The sequence below is a fragment of the Belonocnema kinseyi genome, chromosome 2 (assembly GCF_010883055.1).
Source record: "Belonocnema kinseyi isolate 2016_QV_RU_SX_M_011 chromosome 2, B_treatae_v1, whole genome shotgun sequence".
NCBI classification, from domain to species: domain Eukaryota; kingdom Metazoa; phylum Arthropoda; class Insecta; order Hymenoptera; family Cynipidae; genus Belonocnema; species Belonocnema kinseyi.
The window spans coordinates 119,875,103-119,900,677 of record NC_046658.1 but is presented as its reverse complement, the minus strand read 5'-3'; the positions used below and the strand labels follow the sequence as shown (position 1 = coordinate 119,900,677).

Below are 25,575 nucleotides of genomic sequence, written 5' to 3'. Positions count from 1 at the left end.
TATTCCTAGAACTCTCATTCTATTTTTCATAGAAATACATAGAAAATTTCAAAATTTCGAATATTGTTTTATATAAATTAATTTAAATTCCGCGCCATTTATTACCTACCTAGTGGCGCCAAATTTAAATTAGTTATCAAATAAGATCAAAACCAAATATTAAAAATCATTTCAACTAAAAGATTTTTCCCTAAATAATAGCTTTATTTAAGGAAGAGAGGGTAAAAACATATTACTAAACATAGAGAGCACCACAATTAAATAATTATCTCTGAAAATGATGTATTACAAGAAGCACTGATCACAGTATTTTATTGAAAAGTCAATCAATCACATTTTCTTACAAATGATGCAGTCATTTCGTTTAACTCCTTGACAATAGGAAACTAAAAACACTCATAAATAGACAAGAAAAAAACAAAAAAAAAAACAGTGAATTCGCAGCTCTTTAAATTATCCATTCAAATTCTTCGAACTGAATACAGTATGATAAATAATTAACACAAAAATGGCCTTTAATGCTCCTCTTCCTTTAATTAATTCTATTCAATAAAAACACTTTGCTCAAATCCCAGTGTTCGAAAAAAACATACCAAATTACTCGTAGAAAAATATTATCCTTTTCTGCAATAGATTGTACTGCACACTGAGTTTTAGAAAAAATTCTTTAGAACGACACACCTTTAAAAATTCATCTCCAGCCTCTATTCTCGATACACAAAAAAGGGTTGCAACTGATCGACAGTTCCTGCCGCGAGTCCCAAATCATCGATGAAATCCTTAAACGTCGTAACGATCCTATAAAGGCTACGTCTGGTAGCACTTCGCAAAGATGTTAAACACTGTCTAAGTACTTTGTCATTGCTCAGAGGCTTCCTCATCAGGATATTCATTTTTTGCAGTTTATCAAGAGCCTGTTTTACGCTCAAAAGTGCTTCAATAATCGCCGGCAAATCTTTTTGCGCAATTCCATAGGCATCCTCGGTCAGCGAAGCAACAGCCAAGGACGAGATTGCATCAGCAGCCCAAACAATCGGCTGTCCTTTGAACAAAACGTGTCGAGCTTTACTGTCCAATTGCTCGCCAAAAATAAAGCAAATCAACGGCTTGGAGAAGAGATAGGAGATGACGGTTTGCTTGAGATTTTTCAAGTAACGAATTAGGAATTGCTCACTGGGAATGGATTCGGTCGGATATAAGACCTCGGCTGGTGCTAACGATTTCGGCGACACCAAATTCCGCATGTGATACTGATACGGTTTTTGGAAGAGATGAGCGCTTGGATTCAAAGCTGTGGTTTCAATTTCCGATTTTATTTCGTCCTTTGTTGAGCAAACAGAGTTCAACTCTGAGGTGAATTCCTTGATGGCTGATAAGCAATTCTCCATTATACGATTCCAGTTGTAAGGATGACCACCTGGCTGACTCAGAGTGAAGAGAGCAGATCTTCTCGATTTGTCCTTTTGTGCCAAAGTCACGAGGTCCAGATATCCCAGTTGTCGAATGATCGGTATTTCGTCCATGGTTAAAACTTCGGCAAGGGTGACGCTGAGTTTATCATTGTTGAAGAGAGAGGTGCGCTCAACTTCGAAGGGGATCCACTCGGTTAAACAGGCTTGGAACATCAAGTGCATGGTGTTCGCCATTACAACGAAGAGCGAACTATAGAGCCACAAGTCGAACAGCAGAGTGGGATTTAGGAGTCTTGAAATTTTATCGAGTGGCTGATCCTCAAGTGACAAAGGTATGAGGGATGTTAAAGCTGTTCTACTGTATGCTCCGAGAAGCCAGTAGAAGTTTGTGAAATAGAGAACTGGCCAGAGGGCATTCGTCATCGCTTGGGGCAACAGCTCGTGAATGGCTCTCTTGACTTGTGAGAATTTCGTTTGGGGAATTGTCGGAAACTGTAAAAACCTCACGGCAGTTAAGTTGGATTTCGTGAAGAAGTAAAACCCGGTCCAAAATCCGCCTAAAAATAAATTTTTGGGAATTTAGTATTAGATTGTTACGAAATTTGGACAAAGCTTTTCTTAATTATAACCATTCAAATTAAAAAAAAAAAAAAAAAAAAACATAATAAATGATCAGGAAATAAACAGAAGGCTACCTTCAAATCGCCTTCCTTTTTTTCTCTCTCGACTTGCTTTATTTCTATTTTCTTCAAATTATAATTGAAAAAATATACAAAAAACACCGAATTGCTGGTAGGATTTATCTAAAAAAAAAGTAGTGTAGCTTTTGAATGACCTCACGTCCCTATGGGATAAAATATAGAGACCAAATAGTACTTGTTGTCGCGCTTATATAGTAACAAATTTAGATTAATTCATAAGACTTTAAAACATTTCAAGTTAAATTCAAAAGAATTCAAATGAATTGGAAAACTTTTTTAAATACAAAAATATAATTGATTCCCGTAAAATTTGAATGAATTTAGAGTAATTTAAGGCAGAGTAGAAGAATTTGATTAAATTGATGAAAACTCAAGGTGAGTTTAAAAAACATAAAATGAATTTAAAAATATGAAAAAACTTAATCGAATCCCGTAACTTTGAAATAAGTTTAGAATAATTGAAGGGAAATTGAACAAAAAAGGTTCTAATCATAAAAATGACTAATGACTACAAAACAATTTTTTAAATTCAATTGAGTAGAACATTTTTTTTAACGCAAAAAATTCATTTCTTTTAGTAAAATTTGAGTGGATTTACAGGAATTTAACTGAAGCGAGAAGAATTCGATGAAATTCATTAAAAGCCAACTGAATTTATAAAAACAATCAAGTACATTCAAAACAGTTCGAAAATATGAAAAACTTGATTGGGCTGAGTAAGTTTAAAATGAGTTTAGAAAAATTAAAAATAATTTGATGAAATTCCTAAGAATTTGGCAATCTCTTCTGAAATTTTAGAAAATTCTTTATCCTAAAATATTCCAAACGCTTTGAAACCCCTTGAAATGAATGAAATTAATTAATAATTCATTGGAATCTTATTAAATTCTATGAAATGCTTCAAATTAAAGGCACTTGAAAATGCCTTAGAAGTTTTAAAAATAACATAAAATCAGAAAAATCCCTTTAAATAATTAAAATCCATTTAAAAATCTTGGAATCTTCAAAAATACCTTCAAATATTTCAAAGGAATTCAAAATAATTAAGAAATAGGTATCTAGCTGAATTGAATGTTAAATATATTGAAAGATAAGTCACTGTGTGTCACCCCTGATTATTTTTTACTCACTTACAGCAATTCCCTGATTTTTGCTATTTTTTCAAAATGCCTGACTCTTAAAAGCTTTAATTTTATTGTATTTTTTTTAAGTTTCATTGTGGGCTACAGATAAGGTACCATAGGGACCAAATCTTAAAAATAGGATACTTTAGGGGCATTATCTGAATATAAGGTACAATAGGGGATATAGGGACCGGTCTGTGAGGCCTGCGAAATATTTAATTGCTCTTCCATTTCATATCTTAAGTTATCAACTTTGATAAGAGAATTAAATTTTAATTTATTAAATAAGAAAAATTATTCACTGCCGTTAATTATTTAATGTCGAGAGATTGATCCCTTTAATTTTTGAGTGAAAATCACATAAGAATTCAAAGGTTCCTAAAGATTGCAGATGATACCTTTGGGTTTTAAAAAGTTTAGAAAAATTTCATTATTTGGGAAGTATTTAAAATATTTCAAGGAATTGCAAATCATTTCTAGGTACTAGGTAAAAAATTGAAAAAGATTTCAAAGACTTTCAGAGACTATCTATAAATTTCAATCGATTTAAGAAGATTTCCAGAGAGTTTAAAATATCTAAAGCGTTTTAGATGTGTTTCAAAATATTTCAGGACATATAACAAAGCTTTAAAGAGTTTCAATGAATTAATTTTTTTTAGGAACTGCAGAGCATTTTAAAATGTTAACAGACTGTTCGAAGTATTTCGAGATATTTTAAGGGATTTTTAATTATTTCAATCAATTTAAACAGATGTCAAGAGATCTTAAGATTTAAAACGCTTTCAAATAATTTATAGATACTATATAAAAACTGTAAAACATTTCAAAGACCTTCAGAGAATATCCATGAGTTTCAATCAATTTAAGAAGATTTCCAGGAATTTTGAGAAATTTCAAAAAAGTTGAAGCGTTTTAAATGTGCTTAATTTTCAAGAATTTTAAGGAACTGCAAAGTATTTTAAAAGATTTGAAGAATTGTCGACGTTATTTCAAAATATATCTAGAGATTTTACGGCGCTTTAAAAAGGATATTAAGTAATTTCTAAACATTTTCAGATATTTGAAAAAAAATTTAAAGGTTTCAAGTGGTTTCAAAATATTAAAAGGGATTTCTAAACATTTTAATGCATTTCAGAGGATTTTTTAAATTGATTATGATGGCTTTACACAAAAATTAGATTTAAAAATATTTTAAGAGATTTTATGATGGAGAATTGTATAAGATTTCGTGAGTTTTCAGAAAATTTCAAGGCATTTTAAGAACTTTGTAAAGCTTTAAAAGCACAATAAGGCATCGATATTTTAATATAAAACAATATTTATTTGTATCGTTTTCACAGGGATCGTGGCCAATGAATCAATAGTAATCATTTTCTGAAATATTGTCATATTTTAAGAGTTAGAACTTACAAATAGAAATTTAATTAAAAATATGTGTTTTTACTAATTGAACCTTTATTAAGGGAAAACAACTTAGTACTTGAAATAAGAAAATATTCTATGAATTGCTACAAACGTGGGCACAAAAGGTACTTCTACCCTAAATTTTTATTGAAAAAATGGGTATAAGTAACAATATAAATGACTATCATCACACGCGTGTTTGTTGGCTAGTTTTTGTAAATAATTTTTGATTATTTTGAACAAAAAACTAATAAATAAAGACAAGAGAAAAAAGAAGGAAGCGGCTTTGATGGTAGGCTTCTTTTTCTGTCATCTTTTAAAGTGTTTAGACAAATCCTGGATAAAAAAATTCCTTGACAATTCCAGGTTTTTGCCAGGTATTTCAATTTTTCTTCAGGTATAATTTTTATAGTACGGAGCCATTTAAATATTTTGCATTTTTTTTAATAATCGACTCGGTATGTATACTGTTTTCCGCGACTTTATTATAAATAGAGTTCTTTCATGTTTCTGGGCAATCAATTAATATGTTTAATTTAGAAAACTTTGACAAATTATATTAAAATATATTCCTAGATATAGTAGGGCCCTCGATTAATTTAATAATTAAATAATACTAAAAACGTCATTAATCATTTCTTGTATTTGTCTATAAAGTGCGGGAATTTGACTAATAAATTAAACAAATTTGTATTTTTCTTCTTATACTTGAAATTGAGTGCATATTTATATAAAATTAATATTATATACAATTTAAGCCGCTTCTAATTCCTTAATTTTTAAGTAAAAATTATTGAATTTTCAACAATATAGATAAATTTACAATCAAACAGTTAAATTTTCAACTAAAAGGATTAATTTTCTACCAAAACAGAAATTGTTCAGTTTTGCAATAATTTTTTTTTTTAGCCAAACTTATGAATTTTCAACCAACAAAATGACCAAATGAATCAAGTGGACTATTTTCTAACAAAAAGACGAATTTTTAACAAAATACACGAATTTTCAACAACAGAACAATGATAAAATTGTCAACCAAAAATTGAAGTTAAATTTGTAGTTAAAAAATGTAATGCTCGGACACAGAGACGCGTTAACAAATAAAATAACGGAATATTCAATTTGTTTAAAAAATAAAAAGTTTAAAAAATACTCATTTTTAACAAACAAAAAATAATTTTTAAAAAATAACTACTTTTTCAAATAAAGTGATAAATTTGCAACTAAAATTATGAATCTTCATGCAAAAATAATTGAGTTTTTCAACAAAAAATTAATTTTAAAACTTAAAATATCAATTTTCAACGAAAAATGGAACAGTTAGATTTTCAGAAAGAAATAAGAATTTTTAGCCAAACTGATAAATTTTCAAAAAAATTGATGATTTTTTAATAAAAATTATGAATCTTTATGTAGAATAGTTTAATTTTTTAACAAAAATAATTTTTGAACTAAAAAATATCCATTTTTAACCAAAAAGGGAACAGTTGAATTTTCAGAAAAAAAATTAATTTTCAACCAAGCTGATAAATTTTCAACTAAAAATATTGAAGCTTCAACTCGAATAGTTGAATTTTAAACGATAAAAATTAATTTTAAACTAAAAAAATGAATCAATCAAGAGGATTAATTTCTATCAAAAATAATGACATTTACAACAGAATACATGAATTTTCAACTAAAAAAGATAAAAAGTAAACCAAAAATTGAATTTTCAACTAAAATGATGAAAAATTATATCGGAATAGTAATAACATTTTCAGTTACAAAAAATCTAATTATTAAAAAATAGTACATTTTTAAATAAAGCGATAAATTATCAAACTAAAATTATGAATCTTTAATTAGAGTATTTGAATTTTTCAACAAAAAGATCATTTTGTACTAAAAAGGATCCATTTTTAACCAAAAGTGGAACAGTTAAATTTTCAGACAAAAATTAATTTTTAACCAGACTGATGAATTTGCAACTAAAATGATAAAGCTTCAACTGGAACAGTTGAATTTAGAAAAAGGAATGAATGGATCAAGAGGATTAATTTCAACAAACAATACGAATATTCAACAAAATAGATGAATTTTCAGCTAAACAAGCTAAATTCTCAACTAAAAATTAAATAGTTAAATTTTCAATTAAAAAAATTAATGTTCAACAAAACAGATGAATTTTTAAGTAAAAATGAAGGAATATTCAATTGCAAAAGTAGTTGCATTTTCAATTAAAAAAAACGAATTTCTAACAACAAAAACTAAATGTTCAAAAAAAGTGTTACGTTTTCATATGAAGTGATGAATTTCACCTAAAATTTTGAATCTTTAACTAGAATAATTGGATTTTTGAACAAAAAAGCTGGGTTTTTAACCAAGAAGATTCATTTCTACCTAAAAAGACAAATCTTCGACAAAATAGTTCAAGTTTTATTTGGTATAGTGAAATTTCCGTAAAAAAATTAATTCTCAGTCAAATAAAAAAAGGAATTTTTAACAAAACAGCTAATTATTCAACCATAGGGATGGTTTTTCAATTAAAATGATGAATTTAAAATAAAAAATAATTTTTAACAACAGAATTTAACTTTCAACTAATTAAATTTTCACTGCAAGAAAGATGAATTCTGAACGCAAAATGTAGTAGTTGATATTTCCAACAAAAAATATTTTTATTTTGAATAAAAAGCAGTTGATTTCAACAACAAAAAATACGAATTTTCAACAAAATCCTGAATTCATAATTAGATATTTGAATTTTCGACTAAAAATGATGAATTTTCAACCAAAAATAGAATAGTTAAATTTTTAGTTAAAAAAATAAATTGGGAACAACAAAAAACAACGAATTTTCAAAAAAATAGTTCAATATAGTGTCATAAATCAACTTTGAAGAATGAAGAATCATTGTCATTCAATTGTATATTACAATTTAAACAAAATAAAAAGTTTAATTTCTTAAATTTTATATTAATAATTCAAAGTAGATGAAATTTGAACCAAACAAAACCGTTAGACTAGATAACATAAAATAAAAAATGTTTTACCTAGGAGTAGAAAGTAGTATTCTTCCACAAGACAGGAGCCTTTTGCCGTTGTGCAAACTTTTGTGAGTGAGCTGTAAGATCCTCCCTTCAAAGATAAATGCAGCCAAGTCAAAATTCCACCAACAGCAACGTAGACACAGCAAAGTAAAACATTTCTTGGTCCCAGCATACTGCAGAATATAAAAAATCTATTCGACAAGTATCGTGGAGGATTGAGATAATCTTTGCTGCACATAAATCCCTGAAGAAAAGTCACAGTCGCCAGGAGCAGAAAATAACACCACATTCGGAAGCTGAAGACGACATTCCACGTGTTTTGAACCCATAAAAACGGACTAATGGGATTCAAATTTGACATGAGAATAACAACACTCATGAGGAAAAATTGAAAGAATATGCTTAACGCGATAGCGATAAACATTCGCCACACCAAAAGTTCCTTGCATCCTGATTTATTTATTTCAGACACTTTTTCCATTTTCGCGCTGTTAACCGGCTAACCACACTTTTTACAATACAACTCGCGATCACTTTTTTGAGGTACTAACTGGTAGAACTAAATAGTTTTTAGTTTTTTTAATTAAAGAGACTTTTAACATTGCGGAGAGATTCGGAATTTCATAGGCTTTATGTCTGAAACACGATTATAATTCAGGCATTGCTTCGAAATGTCAGAAAACATAATAACTTCGCGCCCGCCATATTTGATCAATATTACAATTGAAGATAGATGGCGCTTATTTATTAAATTGTAGCGCGAATATTCTTTTTTTTTTTAAAGCGCTGTTTCTGCATAAAGATATTGTACGCAAAGGATACTGATTATATTTCTCCTGCATAAAATATTTTCTACACAGAATATATCCTAATATTTTGCTGTACAATAGTTTTCATACACAAAATATTTTTTTTTAATTTCAAACAATAATTCATAGTTTCGAATTATGGATTTTTACTTAATCATCAGCTAAATTCACTGCGTTCAGTTCTGAGGGAAAAACAATGGATCAAATTCTTGGGATTTAATCCATTTTTGCCCTATAGTGTTAATATCTTCGTAAAAACTAAGTTTTCTGTATAAGAGCATTCCGAAATTAGTTTTAATTTTTCTAAATTACAATTAAATAAAATGGTAAAATGACAATAATAATTGTTCAATACGAAGTGAAGTTAGCTGAAGGTTGAAGTGAAAATACCTAATGAAAGTTAAAAAATTTTTTAAATATCAAACAATTTGAATTGAACAATTTCCAAATCAAAACTTTTTAAATTAATTCGCTTTATTATTTCTAATGAAATAAAAAGGAATTTAAGTAATATAATTTTTAAATAAAAGCGTTTAAAATTAAATAATTTGAAATTGAAAATGTTTGAAATACAACAAATTTTTAATCAAAAGCTCTCAAATATGCAAAAGACAATTCCTCAAATCTTTTAAAATACTTTGCAGTTCCTTAGAATTCTGGAAAATTAAGCACATTTAAAACGCTTCAACTTTTTTGAAATTTATCAAAATTCCTGGATATCTTCTTAAATTATTGAGTGAAACTCATGGATATTCTCTGAAAGTCTTTGAAATGTTTTACAGTTTTTATATAGTATCTATAAATTATTTAAAAGATTTTTAAATCTTTTCAAATCTCTTGACATCTATTTAAATTAATTGAAATGATATGCAATATAAAAAATATGCAAAAATACTCAAATTTAGAAAGTTGGACAATTGCATTAATTAAAATTGTATTATCTTTAATTAAAAGCGTTCAAAATTAAACAATTTCCAATTAAAAACTTCTGAATTTAATTAATTTGAAATTAAAGGTGCTTGAAATTAAAACATTCAAAATTAAAACATTCAAAGTCAAAAGCTCTCAAAATTGAAAAATTTTATACTGAAATTTTTAAAATTGGACTAATTAATTAAAAACGAGGCGAAGTTTTATTATTTTGAATTAAGCGCGTTTAAAATTGAACCATTTTATTTTTAATTGAAGAATCTCGAATTACCATGAATTCAGTTTAAACTTTCAAAAATACGACAATTTCAGAAGTTTAAAAATGGAATATTTTCATATTATAATTTTAAAAAATAGGATTATTTAAAATTCAAAGGAATTAAAATTGTAATTTTTCATGGTTAAAAGCGTCCAAATTGAATAGTTTTTAATTGAAAACTACAGAATTAGAATAATTTTGAAATCAAAGTATTTAAAATTTAAATAAAAAGCTATCAAAATTAAAAAATCTCGAAAATTGGACATATTCATTAGAAACGAGTTTAAATTCTATCATTTCTAATTCAGAGCGTTTAAAATTGAACAGTTTTATTTTGAATTGGAGAATCTCGAAAGTCAAATGAATTATTTAAAAAGTAAAGCGAAAAAAATTGTAATATTTTAAATTAAAAGCGATTAAAATTTGAATAGTTCAAGCTTCTAAAATATCAACAAAATTAGAATTCACCATCATATTCACCTTTCAAAAGGGAATAAATGTCAATTTTAAGCCATTATAATTAAATTATGAGAAAAAAAGTTTAAAAAATAATTTAAAATGGGAAACATTAAAAATGAAAAAATGTCTGCTGTGGAACGTTCAAAATTAAAAGAACTTCATTTGAAACTGATAAACCATTTGAATATCCCAGAATACATTATAATTTTTTTTATACTCAAAATAAAAAAATTTTAATTATTTAAAAAAAATTTTACAAAGGTTTTAAAATTTTAATTTAATTATAATTTTCAAAAGTAAAACATTTCAACTTTAATTTCAAAATTAAAACTTATGAAAGGGAAAATTTCTAATTCATCTTTCAACATGAAAATGCGAAACTCTAATATTGTAACCAATCAAAATTTAAAAAAAATTTCATTATCAATGTATCAATTTCAGATAGTTTAATTTTGATCTATTTTGATTTTAAATACAATTTTTTATTTACCAATTGACTAACTTTTCATTTACAAGTATCATTATTCCTGAAATTTTTCAATTCTAAATGATTAATTTTTCTTAAATCTTCAATTAATTATAGAACAATTTTAAGATATATTGAAAAATCAAAATATAAAACAAGATTGCTATCGGGGAAACCACCCTACAGTAGATGGGAAAAAATTCAGCAGCATCCAACTGCATCAGTTTCCAAAAATAATGATTTTTGTTTTTAAATAAAGCTTGCATGTTTAATTGAGTACTCTTATAAAAAAAAATACAACACCTCTATCCATCAATAAACGTTTTTAGTATTACTCCTGGTCATAATAAAATATTCAAATCTCGACAATTATCATTTATCATTAGCAAACTTACAATTTAAATTAGTTTATCGAGTAAAAAATAGTTTGAATGATACAATTGATACAAATGATACAATTTTAAATTCTCGAAATTTTTTTATCTCTTGTGTTCTTTTCAATTGTTAAGATTGTTACCAGATGTTCAGTCTTCATACCATTTAAACTGACTGGCACTTAAATTTAAAAACTTTCCGAATCAAAATAAACAAACACAGCCTTTAACTTCCTTTAACTTGAAAAACTGCGATAGTCTTCAAATATTTATAAATAATAAAGAAAGAACCCGCTATATCAATAAATATTGTTCATTAAATGTCAAACTTTCATTTTAATGCATAAACATGTCCCAAAATATTTCGTTTAGGTCAAAAGTATGAATAATGAAGATGCAAAAAATTTGTTTTCAGGTAGAAAAATAATTTTTTGCTCTCATAAAATAATTAATTATAATATTTTATTTAAACTTCGTGAGAAAATGTAAAAGAGCACCCTTGCTGAAATATGATACTAAAAAAAATATTTGTTGTTTCTCATATATGGTTTTGAAATGTTTTTTTTTTAAGGAAATAATAAACATAAATTAGAGTTGAATTAAAATGTTCAATATTTTTCAACATTTTAAATAAAAATAAAAAATACATATCATGCCTTTCAATTTGATATTTTAGGATTTCGGAGAATTTGAAAACACCAGACATTTTTGTACTTTTCTGATTGAAACAAAAAATGTGAAATATTTAAATTTAAAATTATTAATTTTAAAACTATCAAGGCTTTCAATATGAAATTTTGCAATATTAAATTATTTAATGGTAAAACGTTCCTGATATTTTTAATACTTGAACTTGTAACTACAATATTGTTAAATTTTAAATCAGAAACTTTCAAAAATTAAAAAACAAATTTATTTTTAAATCTAATTTTTTCTTTCATTCAAGTTTTTCAAGCAAAAAAATTTAGTTTTGTCACATCATCTATTATTATGAAACATCTACTTTGTGTAGAAAGTATTTTATTTACCGTTTTTGATATTTTCTTCAGAAAAAATATTGAAAAAAATAATTACTGTGGAATAATATAATATTATAAATAATTACTGCGTGGAAATTTAAAAAAATAATGAAAAAATTGTCAAATTTCAAACTATACATTTAAAAATGAATTTATAAACAGATTTAAAAATGGAAAGTTGACGCATTTTAGTCTCTAAAATTAAGCAATGATTGAATTAGGTTGAAAGATTCCAACCTTTTTTTTTGTAAATTCAATATAAAAGAAGCTTTGTAAGTTTTAAGGTAGTCGTACAAAAAATCACGTTTTTAGGAAAAATGTATATTATTTTAACGATTTAAATGATGTTACAAGTCGTCTTATGAAAGAAAAAATATTATTTTACCGAAAATAATGATTTCAATAATAGTTTTTGTAATTGAATTTTTTCGAACTGTCGCTTCTTGCCAATTAAAAAAAAGGTCGAATTTGAATAAATCATAATTTTATTTTATGGGAAAAACATTCCTTACAACTTAACTGTTTCCAAATTTTAAAAGAAGCAATTAATCTTTAAACATAGTTATTTATAAAAACGGTTTTTTTTATTTCAGTCACAGAAAAAATTACTTTCAAAATTGGAACCAGTATAGAATTGTAGAGAAAATTGTTAAGAAGCGATAGTAAAAAAATCTCAATTGCAAAATCTTTTCATTAAAAACCTTTTTTTTAATTACATTATAAGTAATATTGTTCAGATTCTTAAAATCATAGAAAATTTTTTTTCTTCAGAATTCTGATTTCTGCCATAATTACTTTAACACTTCTTGAGATTCTTAATTTGTTAAATGATTTTAATTACATTCTAAAAATTGATTATATATCCCAATAAAATTTTTAACAGAAATCTGGGAATGAATAGAGTAAAGTCTATTATAAATAGGAATTTAGACAACAGTCTTTGTGTAAAATCTTTGTATTACTTTTTTATTTTATACTCGTCTAAAAACATTTTCAGAATATCATCATAATCCATAGCATCACTCTCGCGCGCACACGCATACAAGCATTTGGCAGGCAAGAACTTAAAAGAAATCTAACTGAAAAAGAGCAATATCACTACGAAGTCATCATATCGCTGGCGATACTGACGGACATATTTGGCCCCTTTAAGGAGTCGTTTATGTCCCTTCGGAACATTGAGAGATTTTGGGTAAACCTGCAACAATAAGAAAAGCCTATTTTAAAATCTATTGTTCAATTTATTAGTAAAAAATGTTGCTAATATTATAAAAATTATTAAATAAAGGACCCCGGTTCCCCGGTGGCCGATTAACTTCATTTTATAATTTTTCGGATTTTCCCCTGACAATTAATATTCAAATATTTTGTAATCAAGGAAGAAAATAAAAGTTCATCCACATTGTTGGACTTTCCAGCCAAAATATGAATTTTCTGTCCACGAGTTAAGTTATCAACCGAAAATATGAGTTTTCAACAAAGCAAAAAATTGTATTATCAACCAAAAAGTTGCATTTTTAATCAAAAATTGGAAATTTCAAATCAAGAAGATTAGCTTTCTACGAAAGAAGACGAATATTCTTCTGACCAAAGGAATTAATTTTTAACTAGAGTAGTTAAATTTTCCTTTAAAAAAAATGCTAACCAAAGAAAAAACGAATTTTAATAAGAGATGAATTTTTAACTAAAATTATTAATCTTCAAAATAAATTTTTAACAAAGTGGTTCAATTTTCAACCAAAAAGTTCAATTTTCACCCAAAAAAGATGAATTGTCAACTAAATAATTAAATTCTCAATCACAGAAGATTAATTTTCAACCAAACAGTTCGCATTTTTAGTCAAAAAACGGTGAAATTTCTACTGAAATAGATAAGTTTTTAAACGAAAAAGATGAAATTTCAAATCAAGAAAATTAACTTTCTACAAAAAAAAACGAATTTTCAAACAAAGAGATGAATTTTCAACTGGAATAATTAAATTTTTAAGTGAAACAAAATAATTTTTAACAAAAAAAAGAACGTTTTTAACCAAAGAGATAAATTTTCAACTAATACTACGAATCTTTACAAAAGAAAATCTTTTGAACCTCATGGTTTAAACTTTAGCCAATTTTCATTTTAAAAAAAGACGATTTAAAAAAAAAATAGTTAACTTCAACGAAGAAATTAAATTTTCAACCACAGACGATGAATTTTCATCTAAAATTATTAATCTTTAACAAAAGAAAAATTCTTGATCAAAATAGTTTAAGCTTCAGCTGAGTGGCTTAATTTTCAACAAAAATAAAAATGCTCAAAAAAATATTTAGTTAAATCCTCAATCACAGAAGATAAACTTTAAACCAGTTTACATTTTTAGGCAACAAACAAGGAAATTTCTATTGAAACAGATGAATTTTTTAATTAAAAATATCAAATTTTAAATCAAGAAGATTAATTTTCTTCCAAAAAAGAGAAATTTTCAACCAAATAGTTCAACTTTTAATCCAAAAGACGAATTGTCAACTAACATAAGATGATGAATTTTTAACTTGAACAGTTAAATTTTTAGTTAAAAAAATTAATTTTTTGAAAAAAAAGAAAAACTGCTGCATTTTAAGCAAAAAATACATTTTTACTGAAATAGATGAATTTTTAAATCAAATATTTAGATTTTTATTCAAAGAAATAATAATTTTCAATAAAATAGTCGAATTTTTAACCAAAAAGATGCATTTTTAACTAACATAAAAATACGAATATTCAAGTTGAACAGTAAAATTTTTCAGTGAAAAAAATTAATTTTTAAGAAAACAAAAATTTTCAATCAGAGATGAATTTTCAACAAAAATTATGAATTTTTAAAAAACAAAAAAACATATTTTATAACAAAGTGATTTAAACACAAGACAATAGTTCAATTTTCCACAAAAAAGACGAATTCTCAATAAAATAGCTAAATCTTTAATCACAGAAGCTTAACTTTCAACCAAACATTTGGATTTTTAGCCAATAAAAATAATGTCTACTGAAATAGATGAATTTTTTAACCAAATATGTACATTTTCATTAAAAGAAATAACAATAATTTTTAATAAAATAGTCGAATTTTTAACGAAAGAGATCAATTTTTAACTAACATAAAATTACAAATAATCAATTTAAATAGTAAGATTCTTCAGTTACAAAAATTTATTTTCAAGAAAAAAAAACGAATTTTTAACCAGAGATGAATTTGCAATTAAAATTATGAATCTTGAACAACAACAAAAATTGATTTTCTAACAAAGTGATTTAAACATCAGCCAAGTAGTTTAAATTTCAACCAAAAAATGCTAATTTTTAACAAAAAAATTTAATCATCAACCAAAGCAGATTTATTTTCAACCAAGCAGTTGAATTTTCAGTAAAAAAATTTTTTTACTGAAACAGATAAATTTTTAAACCAAAAAAGAAGAATTTTCAAACAAAAATGATAACTTTTCAACAAAATTGATTTAACAAAACTTTACCGAAATAATAACATTTTTAACTAAAAATATAATCGCCAGGAAGAAGAAATTGCAAAAAAATATAAAACTAGAAATACAAGGCAGACAAATTACTTACAAGAATATTATGTCAGGGTGGTCACAAAACTTAATTTTCAAAATTCTCATAACTTTTCCCTGATCAGTGTTTAACTTTCCCTCACTTTTAATATTCAAATACCATAATTTCAATAGCATAACAATTTTACCATCGAATGTTTTATGAACAGAATAAAACAATTTCAAATAAAAATGATAAAATTTCAAATAAAAATGTAAAAATTTCAAATTATGTTGTGCAACTCTTTCTGAGTCAAAATCGGCATTTTTTGAAATGCACCATTCTTTTTATAAGAGGTTTCTCGCAAATATAGTTGCTTTTTTTAAGCTCTTTCTTCACGAATCAATAGAGATCAGTAATAGCTTGAAAGCAATTTCTTGTTTCATTTTAAAAATTAAATGCATTGTGTCTTTTGAAAAGATCGTGTTGCGGCACTTACGCCCTTATGCCCCGGGAACCTTCAAATCAAAAATAAATAATTACCTGTCCCTATTTTTTGTTAGAAGATTTCTTTCGATGCCGTCCATCAGATTTTCAAACCACTGGGCCATTGCTGCCTGCTTATCAACTGGTTGACTTCTAATAATATTCTCTCTCAACTGATTGAAATACTGTAACAAGAGATTATTAATTTATGTCATCTTGTAGAATAGTAAATCATCGGCTCGTAGAACGTTGTATGATAAGAAATAATCACTCACTGAAATATAATTTCATACTGTTATTTTTCTGTTCGGAAATTCATCCGCGATAGCGCTTAAATCGAATTTTGGATTTCTATTTTTACTCTTTTTAAGTTTCTTTAAACCTTAAAAGGCATACTGGGTGCAAAATACCCAGCTACTTATTTGCGTTTTAACAGAACGTACCAAATTCAAGAAAATGGAACATATGGCGCCAGATTGACAAATGACATGAAAACCTATTTTTCTATGTAATTTTCACATAATTTTGACTTTTTTAATTTTTATACGTGGTTTAAGATGAATAAAATCGTTTAATCACGCAAAGTACAGTGTTTCATTTTTCATTAAATTGAACCTTTTATTTTTTAGAATATATACCTTCTTTGGAACAACCACTATAAGACTAATTTTATTTTTGAAGCGCCGTAAAATTTCAAGTAAAAATATCAAAAACTTAAAAAGTTATGAATTTTAGAGTGAAAGAAGTCATTTTATAATTTTTACCAAACAGGATTTTTTTAAACTACTTTAAATTTCAATGAATGTTATGAAACCTTTTTCTCCTTAAAACAGATAGATTAAACATCATTAATTGATTTTCTTGTAAAAAATATCCAATACCGTCGGCACAGCACACGTTTGAATACCCTTGGGTGTCAGAGACCCAGTTTGCTCTTTATGTAATTTTACGGAAGTGTGCCCTTTAAGGGTTAAAATTATATGTATTATTAACTTTCTATTGAGTAAATAATACTTTACAGTTTATTTTATCGACAGGGAACACAATTATTTTGATGATTTTAAATTTAAAAAATATTTTTTATCCCTGAAAACACTATTATCATCAGATATAAAAGTCTTATTTTGAACATTTCAATTTTGGAATTTAAAATAGCTTAATAGCTATTTTGGAAACGCAAATTTTTAATTTCTTAAAAATGTATAGCATTTTTTCCCAAAACTATTTTGAATATATATTTATTCAGGGTGGCCGCTTAACTTAATTTTTTTAATTCCCTGAATTTTTTTTATTTTTCCATGACCATTAATACTCAAAGACCAGCATTTCAATCTTGTAACACTTTCAACAAAGAATCTTTTATAAACGGACAAAAGCATTTTCTATTCAAATTAAAAAATTTATTTAATTACTTCCACCAAAAAAGATAACTTTTTTGTCCTAAAAGATGGATTTTTCATTCAAAAGGCCAATTAAAGAAAATCAATTGTATTTTTGAGAGTTAAATTTTCTGCAAAAAAAAAGGATCAGATGAATTTTCAAACCAAAAATACGAATTAAAAAAAAGTGGAATTCTTAACCAAGAAAGATTAAATTTGAATTTTTAACACCAAAATACGAATTTTCGACAATTTATACATTTTCAATCCTAAAATCAATCAAAAACACCTGCATTTTTAACAAAACAGTTTTATTCTTGATCAAAAAGATTACTTCTTAACAAAATAGTTACAATTTCAACACAATAATTATATTATCAACAAATGTTCGAATTTTTAATTAAATTATTGAATTTCAACCGAACGGTCGAATTTTCAAAGAAAAATGGCTAAATTCCAAAGAAAAAAGTTGCATTTTCACCCATATAGTTAAATTTTGAAGCCAAAAAGACCAAATTTTGGCACACAGTTTAATTTACAACGTCAAATGCCAATTTCAAGCAAACAGTTACATTTTTTTCAACAAAAAAAAGACAGAAAAAAAAGGAATTTTCAAACCAAGAAAATTAGTTTTCAGTCAACAAATAGGAATTTTCAACCAAAAAATATCAATTTGTAACGAAAAATAATAAAATTACATTTTTAGTTGAAAAAAATTAATTTCAAATCAAACCAAAAAAAAACTAATTTTCACCAAAATAGTTGAATCCTCAGTCAAAGATTAATGTTTAACGAAACAGTTGTATTTTTATTCAAAACAGATGGATTTTTAAACAAAAAGACGAATTTTCCAAAAATAACGAAACTTTCATCGAAGAAAGATTTCAGTCGATTTTCTAACAGCAAAATATACATTTTCGACAAAATATGAATCTTCAATCCAAAAAGATGAATTCTCAACTTGAAACTACTAATTTTCAACAAAACAAACAATTTTGATTTTTTTCGTCAATTTTTCATTTCATCTAACCATTTATACATTCAAAGACCATAATATTAATCTCATATTTTAAACATAAAATATTTTATAACACGAATAAAATAGTTTGGTTAAACTGCATAAAAGGTCGATCACCTTTGACTTGGTTAAAAATCACATTTTTTATTTATTTTTAAAAGTATATTATGCATCATTAAATTTGGCAATCAGATTATAAGTTTTGTTATTTAAAAATTTTTTTAAATAGTTGAATTTTGATTTTAAAGCCAAGATTTAAAAAGGAAAATGAGCATTTTCCAGGTCAATGATGTAGGTCATTTTAAACTTCAATTTATATTTTTATAAAGTTTATTATGTGTATAAATGTAAAAATTAAAATTAATATAATTAATATGATAATAAAATTATAAGGATTTAATTTTATAAAATGTATTTTAAATGATGATATTAATATTAAACTTATCATTCAAATTGTTAATAAAATAAAATTAATAATAAATAAAAAATCAATCTTTAAAGAATAAAATAAAATATTATTATATAATAAAAATATTAAACATATTAAAAAAATAGGTTCTGATAATATAATATAATTGAGTTATCAAGATTCAACAAATAATCACTGTAGTTGATTCTTTTCTGCATCTAGGCTGTTTTGGTTAAAAATTAATCTGTTTTCGTTGAAGACTAAAGTATTTCATTAGAAATTCGTCTTTGCTGCTTGAATCCAACTATTTTTCATTTCAAATTTTCGTTGAAAATTCATATTTTTAGGTTGAAAAAACAAATCCTTGATTGAAAGTTAAAATACTTTCTTAAAAGTTCATTTTTTTTGTTGAATATTCATAATTTTAGTTATAAATTCGTTTTTTTCTTTGTTATAAAGTAATTTTTTAATTGAAAGTTTAACTATTTTGTTGAAAATTCAACTGCTTAGTTGTAAACAAATTTGTTATTGTTAATTCATGCTCTTGACTTGAAAATTCACCTATTTTATAGAAAAAAAAATTTTTGGCATGAAAACTCAACATTCTGGTACAATATTTAATTATTTGGTAGAAAGTTAAAATTTTTTGTAGAAAATTTGTTTTAGAAACTGTAAATTAATTCTCGATGGAATTTATTTTTAGTCAAAAATTCAGTGCCATTTATTCAAAAAATGTTAGAAACGACAAAAATATAAAATTAAAATAATCAGATCAAATTTAGACTCATATCGCATTCACTGTTGAAACTATTTTGTTGAAAGTTAATTTTTTTGTTTGTTTAAAAAGTAATTTTTTTATTGAAAATTTAAATATTTTGTTGAAAATTCAACTATTTGGTACATAATTAAACTGTTTTGTAAAAAATTCGTTTTTTTAAATTGTAATTTAAATCACCTCAACGGAAATTTATTTTTGTTTTAAAATTGATCTATTTTTGTTAAAAATTCAGTTGTTAAGTTAATTCAAGTTTCATTAATTGCTGAAACTATTTAAATGAAAATTTACGTAATGTGTTAAAAATTCGTCTTCTTAAGTAGGAAAATTAATCTTCTTGGTATAAAATCTAACTATTTGGTTAAAAATATATATATTTTGTTGAAAATTGATTTTGTCTGGTAAAACATTTATCTTCTTGGTTGAAAATGCAATTCTTCGGTTATAAAATTACGTGTTTTCTTGAGGATTAATCTTTTTTGTCGAAAATTAATTTCCTTTGATGAAAAGTCAATTTTTTGTGGATAATTTAAATATTTGGTTCATATTTTAACTGTTTTGTTGAAAGCTCTTCTCTTTGGCTTAAAAATTCAACATTTTTTCTGACACTTTTTATCTTTAATCACTGAAAAACCTTTCTTAGTTAAAAATTCTTCCTTTTTGGTATAAGTTAACTGTTTTTTTTTTATTAAAAACGAAAAATTTTCCCTGTTTAAAGAAACAAATTTTACATTTTTTGTCGAGAATATAACTTTTTTGGTTTAAAATTCAACTATATGTTTGAAATTTGTTCTAAGTTGTCAATTTCGAGAAAAGTAGAGAAATGGTGGTAATAGCGGTGTAAAAATTGAGTAAAAATTTCTCTTAATACAACTTTCTTTGAGCCTATGCTTCCATTGAGATTAAGCAAGTTAATTAGGTATTATATATAAATTACCTCTTCATTCAAAAGTATTAAACCTAAAAGAGGCCTTGACATACTCCACTGGTTTCTACAGTCTTCGAACATTATCACATTGAGAACAGTACTCAGTATCTGCTGAAGAATTTCAGGATGTTGCTTCAGAACTTGTAAAAATAGTTCTCCGCTTCCTTGAGATGAAGAATTTTTCTTGCCGGGATAAACTCCAGCTGTAAATTCCAATTTTATCCAGCGAAAAGTAAAAAATCAATTTGTTAATTGGTAGGAAAATACAAAAAATAATCGCCTTTGGCATACCTTTCTGGTAAAGCTGTTTGAACAAGTATGTCACTATGTGATCTAATGTGGAGCAACAACCAGTACAAACCATAGTATCTGAAACATAAGTAATGACTCATATATCAGAAACATCTAGAATTAAAAAAAAAAATAATAAAACCTGAAGTAAATCCTTCAAACAAGTACAGGAATCGGACTATCTCCGGAGATCAAAAAGAAAGTCAACAGTGGAATAAATTTAAAATAAATTAGTAGCTAACAAGTGGCATAAATTTCATTTAATTATAAACTCATATGAAGACCTCGGATCGACTACAAAGGGAAAAAATCGCATCTAATTCCCAAAGTTTTACCAGGATAGCCGTTTTAATCAAAGAAAAAATCCCGGTCATTTCCCGTTTCCCAATCATTTCCCAATTAAATTTAAAAATTCTAATTCTAAATTAAAACTTTTTTTCCAACTGGAGTAATAAAAACCGAGCTGAAAATCATTTTGAGCAACTTTAAACTAGAAATCTTTTCAAAATCTTGAAAAATCTACATGTTGTTATAAATTTTGTCAAATTGTTTGAATTTTTTCTTAAATCTGTCCTAATTTTTTTTAAGCCTGCATAATGAAAAATACTTCCTTAAAGCATTTCAGATTCATATTTTACAATTTTGGAAATCCTTTTAAATCTTATTTTGAAATTAATTTTTTTAAATAAAAATTATTAAAATTTTTCCGAGGAATCTTAAGAAAATGTTCTTTATTCTTTTGAAACATTTCACAATACTGGCAAAGTTTCTAAATCTTTTGTTCGAAATCTGCAAAAACTTATATTTTGTTGTAAATTAGTCTATGCTCGTTTAAATAATTTAAAATAATTTAAAATTTTATATTAATTTTGAATCTTTTCAGAACTTAGAAATATCTTTTCCACCTACACGAATTTTTTTAAGGAATAATAGGTGTTTACTATTTATTTATAGAGCAATTAAAATTTTAACGTTCAGTTTTTATTATTTTTATTTATTGCTTTTTTTAGTTTTGAATATTTCTTTTCTAATTACTAATTTTAAATGAACAGTTCAATATTTCTAATTATAAGGATATTGATCCTATTCTTATTTAAAAAATCAAATTCTCCAATTTTAGATTTAAACAATATCTGAAATTTAATAAATTTGAAAAAAATAATTAATTTAAAAATTAATAAATTTATTTAAATTAAATAATAATTGTGAATAAATTATTTGTTTAACTAAGAAGATTTTCCAAATTGAAACGGTTTAATTTTTAACTTTAAAATATGTAAATTCTTAAATTTTGAACAAATTTCGAATTGACTTGTAAAATCAATTTCATTATTATTCACTTATTAATCCTTGATGTACAGTTACATTTTAAAAATCATTATAATTTATATATATAGTTGATCAAACAACATTTTTTTATCCAAAATTATCGATTTCAAACGCTTATAATTTTTAATTTTTTAAGACTTTAAATTGGCGTTTTTTAAATGCGAGATTTTCAAATTATGCATTTTAAACTGGACGATATAATAATTGAAACATATAAGATTTCAACTAATTTTTAAAAAGAACTATTAAAATCAAACTAAAGCAGATTTTAAATACATACATTTTTAACCAAATACTTGAATTTTCAACGAAGAAGATGAATTTTTAAAGAAAAAGATTAATTTTCTACCAAAAAATACGATTTTTCAACAAAATACATCAATTTTCAATGAAATAGTTGAATTTTGAACTAAGAAAGGCCAACTTTCAACTAAATAGTTGTATTTTTAATGATAAAATTCAATTTTTAACCGAAAATGGAATAGTTAAATTATCCGTTAAAAAAATTTTATTTAAAAAAACAGGGAGCTCTAAGTACTCTAAGAGAAGATATTTATAAACAAAAATAATTTTTTAGATAATTATGTTTGTAAATTGCATTAATTATCAAGTGAACAAAACGTTAAAAATGTCAGAAAAGCCCGGAACTATCTCGCATCACTATAGGGGAAGATAGTCATAAATAATAATAATTTATGTAAACGATTATTTTTTTCTAAATTGCACTAATTATTACCACAATCTAAGTGAAAAGTGAACAAAAAGTTGAATATTTCAGAAAACCCCAAATTTCTTATTCTAAAAGAATATTATGATAATTAATGGAAAATGGCTCGAACAATTATTTTTGTTTAATTTATTTGACTATTACCTTCTACTCACTGATAACTTGAAAATAAAGGGAAAAATTAGGCAAAACCCGCGATTTCCTAACTCTGTTCTAAGAGAAAACTCCGCTAAAAACAACAATAAATTGTTTACAAATTTAATTAAAAATATAATTATCAGTGGAAAGTAGTATTTTATGTATTAGACACAATTTGTATTTTAGAAAACGCAAAAAATCATAATTAGCGCCAAAAATTCGCAAAACCCATTTTTTTACTTACGGGTTTTTTTGGGACCCTATAAAACAGAAAATTTATAAAAAAAGTCTTTTTTATGGAAAATACGTTGTTAAATTACATGGGGGATGCGGAACCCCTAAATATATTTTTTTTCCAAAAATATATATTGATTCAAGTTTTATCATTATTTTAATACAGAGAAAATGTTTTAAAATGAGCTTTAAGAAATGAAAAATTGTTTATTATTTCGGATGTTACTTACAATTTAAGAGAACACTAAAATTCACAATATTTTTTCAACATCTTCTTAAAAACAGATAAATTATTATCATCGTGGACTCATTTTATACATCATTTTGCAGGCCCCAAATTTCCCTCCAATTTCCCGCCAAATCTTTTCGAATTTAAAAAAAAATGTAAACCCGTATTTTATTTTTTTATTTTGATTTTTAATGGTGCCTGTTGGGACTTTAAATTTGCATGGGAAAATTCATGGGAGAAAGTCACTTTTTGGTAATTTTCGAATAATTGTTTAGGGTTACGGAAAAGTTGACATTAAAGTTATAAGACTTGTAGAGACCTTTCCAACGAAGAATTTTACCTTTTGTACACATGGGTTTGACGCCCCTAACCGACCCCCGTGGTGCCCAGAAAACTACCCTTAAATCAAAAAATGTACATTCTTCAGAAAATTGACTCTTTTAAGCAGTTTGTTCTCCTTTTTTCCGGAAATAATTACTATAGGTCTATTGGAATGTTCACAAAACCTTTTCAGTTGATTTATATTTATTTAAATAAATTCTATTTGTTTAAATAATCAATTATCTCCAAAAGACTTCAATTATTTCAAAATTTCTTCCTATTGTTTAAACAATTAATTAATATATTATTATCAATTTTCAACTTTTTTTTAAATTATGGTAGAAATTTAAATTTAATTTGTTTAAACAAATTCAATTTGTTTAATTCGCCTAAAATTCTGTTGTTTTAGATCGGAATAGCCAACTGTTATTTTTAAGTGACATTCATATTTTCAAAAAATTTCAATTGTTTAAATAATAAAATTATTATTATATTCAGCATCCCATTAATAATTCAAGAAAATTGAATTGTTTTGAATATTTTTTTCGGTAAATTCAGGAGTTAGTAGAGTTAGTAGAGAAGAGGAATATCCAAATTTTGTGTGAGAAAATTCTTTCAAAATTGATTGATAAACAAATCACATCATGACTCTGTTACCAAAAAAGATGAATTTTCCAATATGATTTGATGAAATTTTGAAAATAAAAAATAATTGTATTATTTAAACAATGGAAATTATTTGAAAATATGAATGTCACTTAATAATAACAGTTGGTCAGTCTGATCTAAAAAAAAAAAACAGAATTTTAGGCGAATTGAACAAATTAAATTTGTTTAAACAATTGAGGATTTATTAGATAATGTAGACAAGATACTTTGAAATTAAAATCTATAGGTTTATTACAAGTAAAGCTAACTTTTCTACCATAATTTGAAAAAAAGTTGAAAATTGATAATAATATATTAATTAATTGTTTAAACAATAGGAAGAAATTTTAAAATAAATGAAGTCTTTTTGTGATAATAAACTGCCGTTCCGATCTCAAAAAACAGACTTAGACGAATTTTCGAGAAAAACAGATTATTTAAACAAATAGAATTTTTATAAATATAAATCAACTGAAAAAGATTTATAAACATTCCAATAGACCTACAGTAATTATTTCCGGAAAAAAGGAGAACAAACTGTTTAAAAGAGTCAATTTCCTGAAGAATGTACATTTTTTATTTAAGGGTTTTATAACTTTAATGTCAACTTATCCCTAACCCTGAACAATTATTCGAAAAATATCAAAAAGTGACTTTTTCCCATGCATTTTCCCATGCAAATTTAACGCCCCAACAGGCATAATTAAAAATAACAATAATAAAATACGGGTTTACTTTTTTTTTTGGATTTCGAAACGATTTTAGGGGATCGTTTGCATCTATCATCAAGAAAATGTTTACAATGCATTTTTAGACCACCCTATTAATCACTCATAAAAAAGAGATGGACGCATCATTCTGACTAGTAGGCTTTTAGTCTTTGGGCCAATTAGAGAAAGAGTTCAAGAATATTTTTAAAGCTAGAGTAAAGAAAAAGTGTCATTAGTGACCAATTACGATAAATAGTGGCATTATTGGCTTGAGACCGAGCCTTGCAATTACAATGAAAGCACTACTAACACAAGAAAATAATACAAAAAAATCATGCTAAAACACTTAAATTATAACACAACAAAGCCAACACATACACTACTCTAACAAAAATTAAACAAAAAAAAATTACACAAATCATGCAAATTGTCTAAAACGATTAAATCTTAAAT

The 25,575-nt window shown here is 25.4% G+C and overlaps 2 protein-coding genes across 6 annotated transcripts in view; both read right to left on the bottom strand.

The window, feature by feature from the left end:
• Positions 1-278: 278 nt before the first annotated feature.
• On the bottom strand, positions 279-8,383 carry LOC117168082 (nucleoporin NDC1). The gene is made up of 2 exons (XM_033353450.1): positions 7,677-8,383; positions 279-1,969 (listed from the first exon to the last, which is right to left on the bottom strand). The coding sequence occupies exons 1-2, from the start codon at positions 8,152-8,154 to the stop codon at positions 705-707; spliced, it is 1,743 nt and encodes a 580-aa protein (XP_033209341.1). The 5' UTR covers positions 8,155-8,383; the 3' UTR covers positions 279-704.
• A 4,545-nt stretch (positions 8,384-12,928) lies between these two features.
• LOC117167089 (exportin-7) overlaps positions 12,929-25,575 on the bottom strand; it is a 58,228-nt gene continuing 45,581 nt past the window's right edge. For all 5 annotated transcript variants that reach the window (XM_033351717.1, XM_033351721.1, XM_033351720.1 and 2 more), the window contains exons 12-15: positions 20,787-20,864; positions 20,505-20,698; positions 16,044-16,171; positions 12,929-13,187 (exon numbers count right to left, since the gene is read on the bottom strand). In XM_033351717.1, coding sequence (XP_033207608.1) covers positions 13,088-13,187; positions 16,044-16,171; positions 20,505-20,698; positions 20,787-20,864 — 500 coding nt within the window. In that variant the 3' untranslated portion in view covers positions 12,929-13,087. The remainder of the gene's footprint in view (positions 13,188-16,043; positions 16,172-20,504; positions 20,699-20,786; positions 20,865-25,575) is intronic.

Bases quoted from the DNA above. Each gene is read 5' to 3' on its own strand.
- LOC117168082 (XM_033353450.1), bottom strand. From the start codon at position 8,154: ATGGAAAAAGTGTCTGAAATAAATAAATCAGGATGCAAGGAACTTTTG. The intron at 1,970-7,676 runs GTAAAACATTTT...ATTTATTTTTAG, and splicing joins ATACTACTTTCTACTCCTAG to GCGGATTTTGGACCGGGTTT.